We start from the raw sequence: 16,811 nt of genomic DNA on the forward strand, positions 1-16,811 counted from the left end.
TTTTTTCAATTTTTTTTTATTGTTTATGTGATGTGTATTTCTATTTTTTTTTATTTCACTATTTATTCAATTAATATGTAAGCTTTTCTACTCCGTGGAACGAGTATTGTGCAATTGTCACATTTCATACACACTGGGTTCATATGATGTACTAATAATAGTTAACAATTTTTTTAGATAATTTCTTCACTGTATTTGTTTTCTTATTTTGATTGTTATCATGGATTCAATTTTCTCGATTAGATTACTGTGTTAAGTCTAGTAAAAAAAGGATTTTCTACTCATAATTTGTAAATGAGATAGGCTACTGTGTACGTTGTTATTTCCGGCGGATCCGTTGGTGAATTCCGTCCAAGTAGCAACAAGGCAGAGAGAGAGAGAAAGAGAGTTGTGTTTTAAAATCGAAGCAGGTCAATATTCGGACGGGTTAAGGGTGAGTTTAGTTATATTTTAGTTGAAGTTTAAGTTAGGCCAATGGAACGGTGACACGTGGATATTAATTAAAAAAAAATTTTCCCAGAATTTTCTGTTAGTAATAAGGGTAATGTTGAGCCAAAAAAATAACGGTAGGGGCATTTTTATTCAAATAGGTGGACGGAGGGCATTTTTGTACCAATTTCGATATTTCAGGGGCAGTTTTGGCCCTTTTCCGTTGATTCTAAAGTTTTCTTATTAGCAGCATACATGTTTGACAGCAAAGATTCAAGTCGTTGAGAGACCTCAAATTTACATGAATTAGAAGCATTTTTTTCTTCTTATTTGGATACAATCTGAAGTGCAAGCAGATACCCGAGTTATAAGCATCTGAGCACAAATATAATAGAGCATGGATCAGCAGATTAGTGGGTGTTTGTAGATAGTACTAAATATAGGTGCCATTCCGAGCTCTGATACACGTACCTATTTGTGCATTAAAATATTACTAGTATTAGTTTTTGAGCACGACTAGTAGCAGAGATCTCGGCCAATGTTGAAATCTAAACAAAAGCTGTCTTGGCCATGGTGGTACTAATCAAGTAATAATCAGCTATTTTCAGTATAAATTTTTAAATATTAACGCCAAATGTATACTGTCTTTGACACGGCTATGAAAAGGCTTCTAGTCTTTTCAACTTTATAAGGAAGATGTTTCATTAATTTCAGCATAAATTACTTATACAAACGGGGTGTATATAATTTAAATGCTAAAAATAAATGACAGCTAACGTTGAAATTCATTTGACTCTATTTTCATTGGATATATAGTTATGACAGCAAACCGTTTCTCATTCTCTTTTTCGTTCTCCAACCCTTCCCCTTCCTTTTCACTTTCGACGGCGAAAGTGTAATTGTGATTAGGGGTGTGCATGAGTCGAGTTGGTTTAAATTTTATTAAAATCACACCAAACTCACTACATTGATTTGGGTTTGTTCAGTTTTGTTGCTACAATTTTGTGCATAAATATTATTTTGGTCTCACTTTGTTAGAGTTATAGATAAAGTTTTGATAAGTGAATATATGTTTAGTAAAAATTTAAAAAAATTGGTAAACATATGATCTATTAAAATATTATTAAGGGAGATTTTTTTAGTAACACATGATAATTATTTTCGTAGTCTAGCAATAATTTTTCATTGATGTATATTTTCAAGCTTAACCAAATTCTAATAATTAAACGCAAAAATCAATATGAAACTTAAATAATGACATGTCTATTTAATTTTAAAAATTACCGATAAAATATCATTTCAAATTCAAAAAAATATAAGAGTTTGTCACGCCCCAAACTAGGGGAGGCACGACTGGCACTCGATACTATATTCGATCGAGTTAGCCACTAAACATACTAGCTAACTAGACTGGGGGCCCAACAGATCGGGCAGCACAACATCTGAAATACTAAGCCTGGATCGTAAGGTTATGGCATGAATAACAATAAGCCATATAAACATAGGTAGACAAGCCAAAATAATAAAATACTAGCTGGCTGACGAGGCCGCGACTGAAGACATACATGCCTACACACCTATATATACATGCCAAGCCTATGGGCTGGAGACTGAAAGCAGCAAAAAGAAACCCAGAATATTGTGTCCACAATAGCCTCTAAGAGTATCATAAGCACTGTCGGGATAAGGCCCCAACTATATCCAAACTGTACAACAAAAGTAACCATCCTATGAAAGCTCCAGGAAGAGGTGGAGCTTACCAACTCACAGCTGAACCCCGAAATCCTAGCGGAGGGGTCGATCAGAGTCCCTACCTGGACCTGCACGCACGAAACAAAAATGCAGTGTCCCCAGGCAACGGGACATCAGTACGAATAAAAATGTACTAGTATGTAAGGCAGAAAGTAGAATCATACATAGCTGATGTAAAAAGGTAATAAAGATACCACCTGACACTGAAACTCTGATAGCCTCCATGGCCGACATCCGACCTCATAGTAATAAAATATGCATGGTATGCTCGTGTAATCGTATGTCGTGAATACATATATATTGATGTAAATGCATGACATACCCAACCAAATGCTAGCAATGGCGGTCTCTCCCGATAGCTAACCGGTATCATATTGCCAACCTGTGGCCATCTGTACAATATATATAGTCTTTCGGGCAAATAGGCTCCTTACCTCCGATTATAGCTCGAAGTCCATGCATAATATGTCATGTATGATATGAACTTTGAATGCACATAATAGGCCATAACAAGAACTTAGCCAACCTTGGCTCATTGGTACTCTTATTCTCATAATCTCATAATCACCTTCGTATCGCATACAAATGTCTCGTGGAACCTCATATCTTTTTTAATAAGTTTGAAAACTTAACTCGACTTTTAGAAAGATAACTTAAATCTGAATATGTTCATAAAAAGCTTAAGGTGCTTCACTTAGTCCTTATACCTGATTTCTTGATAATTAGTAAAAGAAAGTATTTAAAAAAAAAATCAAATGTTTTAGTAGTTTAAACATAAAAATTATATGTGAGAATTTTGAAATCGACGTGTCACTTTAGAGATTTTAAAATACACTTTAACAAGGAAGAAGGACTGATCGCAAATACTAAATGCCTTTATTTTTAAGTTACACAACCCAAAGACGAATAAGAATTCATATATATGGACATATATTTAAGAAAGCCGACAAAATGACATATATAGATGTCGAATATCCTTTTTAACCGAACGAGTGGAATATCAACCTAATAGCATCATGAAAATACTTCAGCTACGATACCAATGCCTTTCACAGAAGGTCTTTCTAGCAACAGAATAGTAAAATATCACATTTGGCGTCTTAGGAATTTCCCAAAATTCGTGCTAAAAGGAAGGACGAAACTTAGCCTTTACATACCTCTCCAACGAACGTCCGAATGCCTGTAGTTCCTTCACGAAAGTTGTTCCTTACGTCCTAAGCTTCGAAACCACTATATATATGCAGCTTATACGCACCTATAAACAGTTCATAAATGAGTTTAAATCGGCAGATTTGCCATATGACCCTAACTTGACGAAACGCCCGTAGAACTTTGTAAAAACGATCATAAAAGAGTCCCAAGATGATTACCTTGGCAAACCAAGTATAAATCCTGAAGAACCAGCAAGAACAACAATTTCCCATCTTCCAAAAATAGCTCCAAACACAGCTAATAGAAGGGAAAAACGATTGCAAAGCGTAGAGATTGCGCTTCTAGGCACGGGGCCAAACTTTAACGATAGAAATCGTTAAAAACGCACCTTAATCACTAAAGAATACCATGAAACCCTCTCTTAAGCTTTCTCACTGTTTTGGGACGAAGATGAAATATTTTGGGGTCTTAAAAGTCGGATTTTCCGACTTATACCACTTGTTTGACCCGACCCAGTTTGCGACCCGATTTCAGCCCGGACAGTCCGCGGTAAAACAGTCATAACATTTTACTCCAATGTCGGTTTGATGTGATATTTCTTTGGTTGCAAACTAGACTTGTAGACCTTCGATTTGGTAGGTTGTGGATCCCATAACTCTTTATATATTGGGAGAAATGATCTGATACATTTGACCCAAAGTTTAGAAAATTTATTAGAGAAATTTACGATAACTTTTGCCGACCTTTATTTCGCAACTTGCTTGACTCCAAAACTTAACATGTGACCAGTGTGATATTATAATACCTCATAAAATATTATTCTTAGCATATTATACACTCTTAGTCTTATCCCACAGGTGCAAGTTAACTTAAACTTTCCGAACGCGCGGGGTGCTACCCGAGCCATTTCTTTAACCATGAACCTTTGTTTAAGGGATTCCTTTGACTTAAAGCTTTAGTTTAGTTCCTTGATATTACCACACATTTTCAGTCTTATTCTCCCAATGTGCTATACCCAATCATATATACCTAATATAACCACGCCACGTTACGTATATTACGTAAGAGAAGAGAGAAACACCTGGGGTCTCACAGTCTCCCCCCTTAAGAACATTCGTCCGCGAATGGGTCAAGTCAATTCTTTGGTTTCATTTCTTGTCCGCTAATACGTTATTTGCGAGGCTATATTTGTTACATTTGCAAAGCATAAATCAAATTCTGAAGATTCCAACTACTAGGCTTCGTATAGCTATCTCGCAATAAGAAATTTAAATTGCACTTTCAAGTCATTTAAAATCCAATTAAGTTGCTGTAAAGAAATAATTGGCAATTATTTAAATGCAACTCACCTTAATTCGTAAATAGGTGGGGGTACTTCTTCCTCATTTCCTCCTCAGCTTCCCAGGTCATTTCCTCGATATTGTTATTTCGCCATAACACTTTCACGGAAGCCACTTCTTTAGTTCGAAGCTTCCTTACCTGCCGATCTAAAATAACTACTGGTACCTCTGCATAAGATAAGTCTTCAGCAATGTAAATGTCCTCAATGGGCGTAATACGTGAAGGATCTCCAATGCACTTCCGCAACATAGATACGTGAAACACAGGATGGACTGCTTCCAATTCTAAAGGAAAATCAAGCTCGTACGCCACCCTACCAATCCTCCGAATAATCTTATACGGTCCAACATACCTGGGGCTGAGCTTCCCCTTCTTTCCAAATCGCATGACGCCCTTCATAGGCGATACTTTCAGGAAAACCCAATCTTCTACATCAAACTCTAAGTCTCGTCGTCGAACATCTGCATAAGACTTTTGCCGACTTTGTGCTGTACGCAGCCGGTCTCTAATAAGTTTTACCTTTTCCATTACTTGCTGGACTAAGTTAGGACCTAGCAACTCTGCTTCCCCGACCTCGAACCAACCGATCGGTGACCTACACTTCTGCCCATATAGTGCTTCGTAAGGAGCCATCTGAATACTAGCTTGGAAGCTGTTATTATAAGCGAACTCAATAAGAGGTAGATGATCATCCCAACTTCCTTTAAAATCTAGCACGCAGGCACGTAACATATCCTCAACTGTCTGAATAGTACGCTCTGCCTGTCCATTAGTTTGCGGATGAAAAGCGGTGCTAAGATTTACCTGCGTGCCTAGACCCTTCTGAAAATATTTCCAAAAATATGCTATAAATTGAGCCCCTCGATCAGAGATAATAGATAATGGCACTTCGTGAAGGCGAACAATCTCTCGAATGTAAAGCTTGGCATAATTCTCGGCTGAATATGTCGTCCTGACTGGCAGGAAATGAGCAGATTTTGTAAGCCTATCAATAATTACCCAAATAGAATCATACCTCCGTGGAGTGCGAGGAAAACCAGTGATGAAGTCCATATTTATCATGTCCCATTTCCATAATGGAAGCTCAATACACTGAGTTAGGCCTCCAGGCCTTTGATGTTCGGCTTTAACTTGCTGGCAGTTAGGACATTGGGCTACCATCTCCGCGATATATTTTTTCATTCCATTCCACCAATAGATCTGTCGAAGGTCCCGATACATCTTTGTCGCTCCGGGATGAACTGCATATCTAGAATAATGGGCCTCCAAAAGAATCTTGGCACGGAGCTCTCCTACTGACGGTACTATAAGCGGCCCTGGTATGTAAGGACTCCATCTCCAGTTAGCTCAAATAAAGGTTGTCGCTGCTGTGGAATACTTTCCCTCAGTTTTATAAGCTCAGGATCCTCGTGTTATCGCTCTTTCACTTCAGTAACAAAAGAAGATTTTGCCATATTCTGAACGAGAATGCGTCCACCCTCTGCATCTACCAAACGCACCTGCAAACTAGCTAGCTGGCATAGATATTTGGTCATCTTGACCTTATCAGCTTCAACATGGCTTAGACTGCCCATGGACTTCCGGCCTAGGGCATCAGCAACAATATTAGCTTTGCCGGGATGATATAAAATATCAACATCATAGTTCTTTAGTAATTCTAGCCATCTTCTTTGTCGTAGGTTCATCTCCCTCTGTTTAAATAAATACTGAAGGTTCTGGTGGTCGGTGAAAACATCAATATGAACCCCATATAGATAATGCCGCCAAATCTTTAGGGCAAATACAACTGCGGCTAACTCAAGATCGTGCGTAGGATAGTTCTGTTCATGTTTTCGCAACTGTCTGGAGGCGTACGCGATAATCTTACCATGCTGCATAAGAACACAACCTAGGCCAATTCTCGAGGCATCACAATATACAACATAACCCTCGGTGCTATCCGAAAGAGTCAAGACAGGTGCCGTAGTAAGCCTTTTCTTTAGTTCCTGAAAACTTTGTTCACATGCCTCAGTCCACTGAAACTTAGCTCCCTTATGTGTCAGTTTCGTCAATGGTGCAGAGATAGAGGAAAATCCCTCCACAAACCTTCGGTAATACCCTGCCAAGCCTAAAAAGCTATGAACCTCTGTCGGATTCAAGGGCCTCGGCCAAGTCATCACAGCTTCAATCTTTTGGCCATCAACCTTGATACCATCGCCGGTAATAACATGACCAAGAAAAGCTACAGAAGTTAGCCAAAATTTACATTTAGAGAATTTAGCATATAACCTGTAGTCCTGGAGAGTCTGCAATACAGCTCGCAAGTGGTCCGCATGCTCGGCTTCCGATCGTGAATATATCAGGATGTCGTCAATAAACACAATCACAAATTCATCCAAGAATGGTTTGAATACCCAGTTCATAAGATCCATAAAGGCTGCTGGGGCATTTGTAAGCCCGAAAGACATGACAAGGAATTCAAAATGGCCATACCTCGTCCTAAATGCTGTTTTTGGGATATCAATATCCCTGACTCGTAGCTGATGATAACCGGATCGCAAGTCGATCTTCGAAAAGCATTTGGTACCTTGTAACTGGACGAACAAGTCATCAATCCATGGAAGAGGATACTTATTCTTGATAGTGACTTTATTTAGTTGCCTGTAGTTAATGCACATCCGCAAAGACCCATCTTTCTTTCGAACAAAGAGCACCGAAGCACCCCATGGGGATGTACTTGGCCTAATAAAGCCTTTATCGAGCAAGTCCTTCAGTTGTTCCTTCAATTCCCTTAGCTCTGCAGGAGCCATTCTGTAGGGAGGAATGGATATAGGCTGCACATCAGGAAGCAAATCTATAGCGAAATCAATTTCCCTTTCGGGGGGAATTCCTGGAAGCTCGTCAGGGAATACCATCGGGAATTCATTCACAATAGGAACCGACTGAAGAGTCGCTGGCTCCTTATCTATATCCCTAACATGAACCAGATAGTATATACAACCTTTAGCAATAAACTTCCGAGCCCTAAGGTATGAAATAAACTTACCCTTGGGCGTGGCTGCATTACCTTTCCATTCAAGGACAGGCTCACCAGGAAAATGAAATCGGACCAACTTTGCACGACAATCAATATTAGCATAACAAGCTGCCAACCAATCCATACCCATAATGACATCGAAGTCTAGCATAACCAATTCAACTAAATCAACAGAGATTGGACGGTCATTAATTAACACTGTACAATCTCGATAGACATGATTAGCTACAATAGAGTTGCCAACGGGCGTAGACACCTCAACTGGCTGTGGCAACAACTCAGATCTCATGTCAAGCTTACCAGCAATAAATGGAGTAATATATGAAAATGTAGAGCCGGGATCCATCAATGCATAAATGGCATGAGAATGTATTGTCAATATACCTGTGACAACATCTGGGGATGCCTCTGAATCCTGTCGGCCTGTGAGTGCATAAAAGCGGTTCTGGCCACCACTAGAACCTGAGGTGTCTCCTCCACCTCTCCCCCTACCACGGCCCTGAGTAGACTGTGGACCTTGTTGGGGAGCACAGACTGAGGGCGAAGAGGCTGCTGTGAATCCTGAAGGCTGAGCTGGTGTACCTCTGCCTAACCCCGGGCACCGGCTAATATAATGTCCTGTCTACCCGCAATGAAAACATGCACTCGAACCCTGTCTACATTGCCCGGTGTGCAGCTTACCGCACTGAGTACATGAAGGAGTAAGTTTTCTCATCTGTGCAGAACGCTCCTGTCGACGGCCCTCAGGCTGGCCTGAGCTCTGCCCCGGTCCTGACTGAATATAACGATCAAACTGCTGGCCCTGCATCTGTGGTGGGAAACTACCTACTGACCGAGGTGGATATCGATGGAGTGGGGGCCTAAAATCAACTCGTGGCTCCCTATAAGACCCTATAGTACGAGCCCTCTTACTCTGCTCCCTATCCTTACGAGTATCACGAATCCGACGGGAAAGGTCCTCTGTAGTCTGAGCGAAAGCCTGTATGCGGGAAATATCTACATCATCCGATAGGGATGCAACCCTACAGTCTCTAATCAGATGATCCCCCAAACCATCCACATAATGATGAACTCTAGCCCTCATGGTACGTACTATATCTGGTGCATACCTTGCCAAAGAATTAAACTTATGGCTATAATCCTTCATACTCATATCCCCCTGCTTTAGGCTAAGAAACTGGTCAAGACGGGCCTCCCGAACCTCCCGTGGTAAATAATGGGCTAAAAAAGCCTCAGAGAAGTCCTCCCACTCTGCTGGCGGAGCATCAGGTCCTCTAGATCTCTCCCATGCCTCATACCATAGGACGACTACATCACGTAGTCGAAAAGAAGCCAACTCCACAGCCTCGGTGACGGAGGCATGCATCACCCTCAATACTCTATACATATGGTCTATAAAGTCCTGGGGATCCTCAGTGGAACTGGATCCTGTAAATAATGGAGGGGCCAAAACTCTCGTACCGTCGAGCTTCTGATCCGATCTCTCCGGGCATCTGCTCCTGACTCTAGCTGTCGCTCATAAATAGAAACCATCCTAGTCAGCAACTGAACAGCCTCCCTCATCCCCTGCTCCACAGTCTCTGATGGGGGAACAATAGGTGCTGGAGGTCCTGTGTCTCTAGCTGCCTCAGGTACCAATGGAACTGGTGAGGCTGGGGGTACTGTATCTCCCTGGGCTCCAACAAGTGCTGGGGAAGCTGAAACTAGGGGTACTGGAGACTCACTGTGAGCCTCTAAGGGAAATCTATCCCTCTGACCCGGTGGGGAACGACTGGTACCTTCTCCCGGATCCATGCCTATCTCTCGCTGTGCCATCTCCTGAGCGTAGGTAGCCTGTTAAATAGGAAACACAAAGCACGATTTAGATTTCATATGTTCTTATAACTTCGCTCTATAGCACGATCTATTTATTGAAAGAAATGTAACTATTCCTAAATGCCTCATAGCCTCCTGATTATAAGTGTGGTACACAACACACCCATAAGCAAGACTCTACTAGACACGACTTGTGGACTCCCTGGGATACGACCTGCTCTGATACCAAGTTTGTTACTCCCCAAACTAGGGGAGGCACGACTGGCACTCGATACTGTATTCGATCGAGTTAGCCACTAAACATACTAGCTAACTAGACTGGGGTCCCAATAGATCGGGCAGCACAACATCTGAAATACTAAGCCTGGACTGTAAGGTTATGACATGAATAACAATAAGCCATATAAACATAGGTAGACAAGCCAAAATAATAAAATACTAGATGGCTGACGAGGCCGCGACTGAAGACATACATGCCTACACACCTATATATACATGCCAAGCCTATGGGCTGGAGACTGAAAGCAGCAAAAAGAAACCCAGAATATTGTGTCCACAATAGCCTCTAAGAGTGTCATAAGCACTGTCGGGATAAGGCCCCAACTATACCCAAACTGTACAACAAAAGTAACCATCCTATGAAAGCTCCAGGAAGAGGTGGAGCTTACCAACTCACAGCTGAACCCCGAAATCCTAGCGGAGGGGTCGATCAGAGTCCCTACCTGGACCTGCACGCACGAAACAAAAATGCAGTGTCCCCAGGCAACGGGACATCAGTACGAATAAAAATGTACTGGTATGTAAGGCAGAAAGTAGAATCATATATAGCTGATGTAAAAAGGTAATAAAGATACCACCTGACACTGAAACTCTGATAGCCTCCATGGCCGACATCCGACCTCATAGTAATAAAATATGCATGGTATGCTCGTGTAATAGTATGTCGTGAATAAATATATATATTGATGTAAATGCATGACATACCCAACCAAATGCTAGCAATGGCGGTCTCTCCCGGTAGCTAACCGGTATCATATTGCCAACCTGTGGCCATCTGTACAATATATATAGTCTTTCGGGCAAATAGGCCCCTTACCTCCGATTATAGCTCGAAGTCCATACATAATATGTCATGTATGATATGAACTTTGAATGCACATAATAGGCCATAACAAGAACTTAGTCAACCTTGGCTCATTGGTACTCTTATTCTCATAATCTCATAATCACCTTCGTATCGCATACAAATATCTCGTGGAACCTCATATCTTTTTTAATAAGTTTAAAAACTTAACTCGACTTTTAGAAAGATAACTTAACTCTGAATATGTTCATAAAAAGCTTAAGGTGCTTCACTTAGTCCTTATACCTGATTTTTTGATAATTAGTAAAAGAAAGTATTTCAAAAACAAATCAAATGTTTTAGTAGTTTAAACATAAAAATTATATTTGAGAATTTTGAAATCGACGTGTCACTTTAGAGATTTTAAAATACACTTTAACAAGGAAGAAGGACTGATCGCAAATACTAAATGCCTTTATTTTTAAGTCACACAACCCAAAGACGGATAAGAATTCATATATATGGACATATATTTAAGAAAGCCGATAAAATGACATATATAGATGTCGAATACCCTTTTAACCGAACGAGTGAAATATCAACCTAATAGCATCATGAAAATACTTCACCTACGATACCAATGCCTTTCACAGAAGTTCTTTCTAGCAACAGAATAGTAAAATATCACATTTGGCGTCTTAGGAATTTTCCAAAATTCGTGCTAAAAGGAAGGACGAAGCTTAGCCTTAACATACCTCTCCAACGAACGTCCGAATGCCTGTAGTTCCTTCACGAAAGTTGTTCCTTACGTCCTAAGCTTCGAAACCACTATATATATGCAGCTTATACGTACCTATAAACAGTTCATAAATGAGTTTAAATCGGCAGATTTGCCATATGATGACGAAATACCCAATGTGCTATACCCAATCATATATACCTAATATAACCACGCCACGTTACGTATATTACGTAAGAGAAGAGAGAAACACCTGGGGTCTCACAAGTTTGATAGATCTTGACATATGATTATGAAAGAACAAAGAGGTTGATGCATTTCAATAAAATTTGATAAGAAAGTGATGATACAAGTCAGAATCAACCATTATTTAACGTAAATAAAAATAGATGCATTTTATAGTTGTTTTAAATATTATATCCCATTAGAGGATCATAAATATTTCTAGATATTTTTTAAAAGAAAATGTTATATAAAGTTTTAAAAGTATATATTTATATGCCGGTTTGATTCGTTTTTTTTTTACTTAATACCAAATCAAACCTAATCGAATTATTTAATCGATTGTTGGTTTGACTGTTCCATTTGGTGCGATTTTTCGGTTTGTTTAGAACACTAATGGTAACACTCATTTACATTTTTATCCATCAAGTGTGACCAAATCTCTCTTTTCATACAGTTTTAGATAAATATTAATATGCAGAATTTGGTAATGACTTCAATTTCAGTGGAGAACCCTACTTACCTAAGGTACCTAGTTTCAAAAGGAAATAAGGGGGGAAAAGGAATGTAATTGTTTTTTTATTCTATTTTTCTTTTATTTTCCTTTTTTTCCCCATCTTGATGCAGAAAAGTAATTTTATTAATATTAAATTTGACAACATCTCTCTCTTTGTGCAGTTTTAGATAATATTTAATGAGCAGAATTGTTATGGTAAATACTAGTAATACTGAATCATCTCTTTAGGAAACCAAATTTAAACGTACCTAGCATAGAACCTCCTTTTCATTATATATGTTACCTAAATCATTCCCACATAAAATATCTATAAATTTGAAGTTGTTAGGCATCGGAAAAACATAATAATTCAAGTAAAGAAATACACAAACTTAAGAGTCACTAACACAAAATTTTCAATGGCAGCATTCACCAAAGTCCTTGGCTTAGTTCTTTCTCTTGCTTTCATTGCTGAAGGTATATATTAACCTTTCTTATTCTTCTTTTATTCCTTCTCTCTCTCACACACAGACATTCTTCTATCTCTCAAATACTCAAAGCAGAAATTAGATTTTCTCTTCTCTTTATATTATTTTGTGATACTTTTGATTATGTTATGAGAAAGGTAGCCTTAGAGCAAACAGTAAAGTTGTCTCCATATAATCTATAGATCACGCATTTGAGCTATAAAATCAGCCACCGGCTCTTGCATCAGGTATGATGCTTGCATCACACCCCTTGGGATGCAACCTTTCATGAACGCAGGATACCATATTGGCTTTATATATTATTATTATTATTATTATTATTATTATTATTATTATTATTATTATTATTATTATTATGTTTGTTATTGATAATACTGAATAATTGGACAGTCTTAGCATTAATATATGATTAATTGAAAAATAATCACCCTTCATCCAGTTTTTAGATGATACTTATTACTTTTGGTACCTTAGTAGTAGCAGTAGGTGCAATCGCACTATTCTATTGCCTTTAGTTCGGACTTCGGACCCATATGTATGAAACAAATTTTAAAAATACATTGATACTTAATTAAAATCATCTGACTCTAAAATACCCAAAATATTCAAGAATTAGAAGAAAATGAATACAAACAGCTAATTAATTCTTTTCTTCCTTTTTCAGGAATTGATGAGGGTTTCAGATGCAATCCTGGAATTGTTATTAGCCAAGAAAAACTTAACGGAACTGTCAACGGACAACAAGTATGGAATGCAACTGTGGAAAATACATGTGATTGTGTTCAACTTCATGTTTCACTAAGCATTCCCAATTTCGATTCTGCCGTTAAAGTTAACACTGCCGTTATCTCCAAATCACATGATGATATCTATGACGTTAATGGAGGTCTTCCAATTTACCCACACAGTGGTGTCTTCTTCACTTATGCTGGCCAAAATCTTAACGTTACAACAAATGATCGCACAGAGGCTTGTTCTTGAAAATATTATTATAGAGAATTTATTTTCCTTGATTTCTATTGGTTTATACTGTAAAAGAAAAATTATTTCTGCTTGAGGGAAATAAATTAAATTGCTTTGTATTGTTTAAGTTTAAAATGGAGTACTAGAATGATTTGTTGAGTTTGCTGTTTTATGGATGCTTTATATATTTCCAAATAAATTAAGTTTGTTACGGTAACATTGAGTTTGATTTTTATTAAAATATATTTGTCCTTCTATCCCAAAGATACGTGAGCACACATGAAACTAGTGTTTGAATATAGATTTTGTTGGAAAAAAAGTTAGGTGAGCGGAAGAAAGTTTTTACCAATAACTTCCCTAAATCATTTTTGGGAACTTAATTTTTTTCCCCAAAAATTGATCATATTCTTGAACAAAAAAACTTTCAAAGTTTTTCGAAAAAAGTAGCCAAAATCTATAGCCAAAGGGGAGCTTTATAAAAGGTGGTTTAAAATGGTTTTTTATGTCCTACATACCCCTAAAATACACTAGTTGGGGTTAAAACTACAATCTTTTAAAATCTATGAAGACTGCGAAAAGTAAAGTAAATAGAAGAAAAAGACTCATACAAGCGATACCAACTAGTTGGGTTAAAACTTTGTGTTGTTTATGCACCCGCATTAGTCTAATAGTTGCCAGGAGTTGTTTTATATATTTTTCTTGAAGATTTGTGTATATATCAGTAGAAAATGCAGAAAACTTTTAAGGTTAGATAAATTTTGAATATTGGAATGATATATATGTCTAAATGAAGCGAAATGGATAATGAGGATTTATACAGTTCACCTTAATTAACTTGAGATCGAGGCTAGTTATGTTCTATTCAAAAATAAGTTTTTCTTTTGACTGTTATTTTTCGCAAACATCTTAAATAAATGCTGACAACGAGAAACAACAATCTATTATTAATTCTACTTTTTATAATTGCTTAACTCCAAAGTTTTCATTCTTCTTCTGATGAAGGAGAAAAATTTACAGATCTTTCCGACGCTTGGAAAATTGTTTGTTCCTTTCTTTTTTATTTTTCAAAAGGAAGCTTATAAATATTGCAGACATCTATTGTTTTTCATGCCTTCCGGTGCAGGTGTTTATCCTTAATTTCACAGGCTATTTGGAAAATATTTATCTACATTTGATGTTGCTGTACGAAACCATTAGAGCGAGCTCAAGTTCCAAATTTGCATTTTGAAACATTAGTTTTGATTATGTTCATTTTGAAACTTGACATCCTTTTTGCATGATTAAGATAACAATGGAATATATGTTTTAAAAAAAAACATTAGTTTTGATTTAGGAAGTTAGACCTCTTGTAAATTGATTAAGGCATTTGGTGAAAATTAAATTAAATTAGTCTTGGCCATGCTGTACTAATCGCGTCGCATTGGCTAATGGCTATTTCCAGTACGATCTTTCAGATAACATGACATGAATAATTGGCGTTAAATGAATATTGTTCTATCTCTCTATAACAACATCCTTATATAATAATCATTTTCTATAAAAGTCAAGTTTTATCCGGAACCTATTTTTATGTTATATTTTATCTCTATATAATAACTTTTTATCTATAAAAACAACATCCATCTTTACAACAATACGCTTTTTATTAAATTACCCCTTTATAACATTCATGTATAATTTGTAATAAGATCACTAATAATAAGTTTAAATTTTTTGACCTCAACCTACTGCCACTTGGACCGAGAGATTCAATTGTTAACCTCTTAGATTGCTTTCAAGGGAAAACTATTAGGTATTCTTTTGCTGAAAGTTTAGACACAAATCTTTGCTGATTCAAGCGTTATATCGCCAGTAAGAGACTGGAATCTACTAAACAAGCTACAATTACGTAGTTTTTCCATCAATCTTGAAATAATTTAATCTTCTAGTAGCTTTACAATGTATGTGATGCTAGGCTAGAAATCCGTATTTTAGTCATAGTTTGTACTCTAATCACTGTATTTTACTTGTGTTTGAGCTTAAATAATAGTGAATTGCACTTATTATGTATTTTATGTCTTGCAGGAAGTGATTCTGAGTTGAAAAGATAATCGGTGCTAAATCGAACAAGTTGGAGCTTTGAAGTATGAGTTTGTCTAAGAAATTAAACTGGAATCGCGTTCGGGGGTCGAGAGCCAAGTCTGGATATCAAAACACGATGAAAAAGAATTGCTCTATTAATATACACAGCCGCGCCGCATGGGGCGGTGCGGTAGTGGATGGCTAAGCCTATCAGAAACAAGTCCCTGTAATTGTCCACTGGCGCACCGCGTGGGGCGGCGCACACTGCGACGTGCCAGTGAAATTTTCGTAGAGTGTTTTCCTGTTTCGGTTTGGAAAGGGTAGTTTCGTCCGGGCCCACTCCTACATGGTTTAAATACACCAAAAATACGATTTTGAGGGGACTGTTTTTGGAAGTTTTGGGAGAGCATTGGAGGCTACAGGACATAGAATTTTATCATCTTTCCACCAATTCAATACGAGAGTTTGGATTGTAACGTTAGATTGATGTTTTCTCGCTCTTTAATATTTTTTGTGATGACTTCTTCCATAATTATAGAGTAGTTTACCTTAGGGTTTGACATGATCTGGTGACTTGGTTGTTGTTTATGGATTGACTAATATTTAATTGCTTGAATTTATTGGAGAAGCTTTAATATAGTTGTGATTTTATTCTTTATAGTGTTTAATCGAAAGAGGAACATCTTATTGAATATCACTGCAGCGTATGTCTTAGTTTATTTTGGTGATTCTTTGAAGTGATCGAGAGAGCTTCTTGAGTTACCGTTTAAATTAAGATTGACAAATTTTCGCGAGAAGTTTCTCTTAGATTAGTCCTACGAAAACAGTGACATTTAGAAGGGAAATTCACAACTTCTACAAGAAGGACACTGAAACAGTTTTCGAGGCTTGGGAAGATTCAAGGAGATAGATAGAAAGTGTTAGCATAATGGGATTGAATTGTAGATGCAACTCCAGGACTTTTGGTATGGACTGACATCTTCCTCATGACGAACTCTGAGTACTGCAGTTGGAGGTCCTTTAATGAAGAAGACTCCTGAGGAGATTGTTGTAATTCTTGATGAGTTCTCTGAATATGCTAACCAATGGCCTGCTGAGATTAATGATAGAAGAAAATCAGCTGGGTTCATTAAGTAGATTCTAACGCATCAGTGCAAGCCCAGCTAGATGCCTGACCAAAGAAATAAGAAAGTTGACCTTAGCCAAGATCCAAAGCCAACCATCATTAGTTTGTGACTTATGTGGAATGAGTCATCCAACGCATGATTGTCAGG

The 16,811-nt window shown here is 37.8% G+C and overlaps 1 protein-coding gene across 1 annotated transcript; it reads left to right on the top strand.

Moving 5' to 3' along the window:
- Positions 1-12,410: 12,410 nt before the first annotated feature.
- LOC107831525 (uncharacterized) lies at positions 12,411-13,560 on the top strand. Its single transcript, XM_016659297.1, has 2 exons — positions 12,411-12,502; positions 13,178-13,560. Exons 1-2 carry the CDS (start codon positions 12,445-12,447, stop codon positions 13,492-13,494), a joined length of 375 nt encoding a protein of 124 aa, XP_016514783.1. The 5' UTR covers positions 12,411-12,444; the 3' UTR covers positions 13,495-13,560.
- The last annotated feature ends 3,251 nt before the right edge of the window (positions 13,561-16,811 follow it).

Source organism: Nicotiana tabacum, chromosome 23 (genome assembly GCF_000715075.1).
Source record: "Nicotiana tabacum cultivar K326 chromosome 23, ASM71507v2, whole genome shotgun sequence".
NCBI classification, from domain to species: domain Eukaryota; kingdom Viridiplantae; phylum Streptophyta; class Magnoliopsida; order Solanales; family Solanaceae; genus Nicotiana; species Nicotiana tabacum.

What these genes read in the sequence shown, in the direction of transcription:
- LOC107831525 (XM_016659297.1), top strand. Translation starts at nt 12,445, where the DNA reads ATGGCAGCATTCACCAAAGTCCTTGGCTTAGTTCTTTCTCTTGCTTTC. An exon ending in TCTTGCTTTCATTGCTGAAG is followed by an intron (nt 12,503 to 13,177) that starts GTATATATTAAC and finishes TTCCTTTTTCAG; the next exon opens with GAATTGATGAGGGTTTCAGA.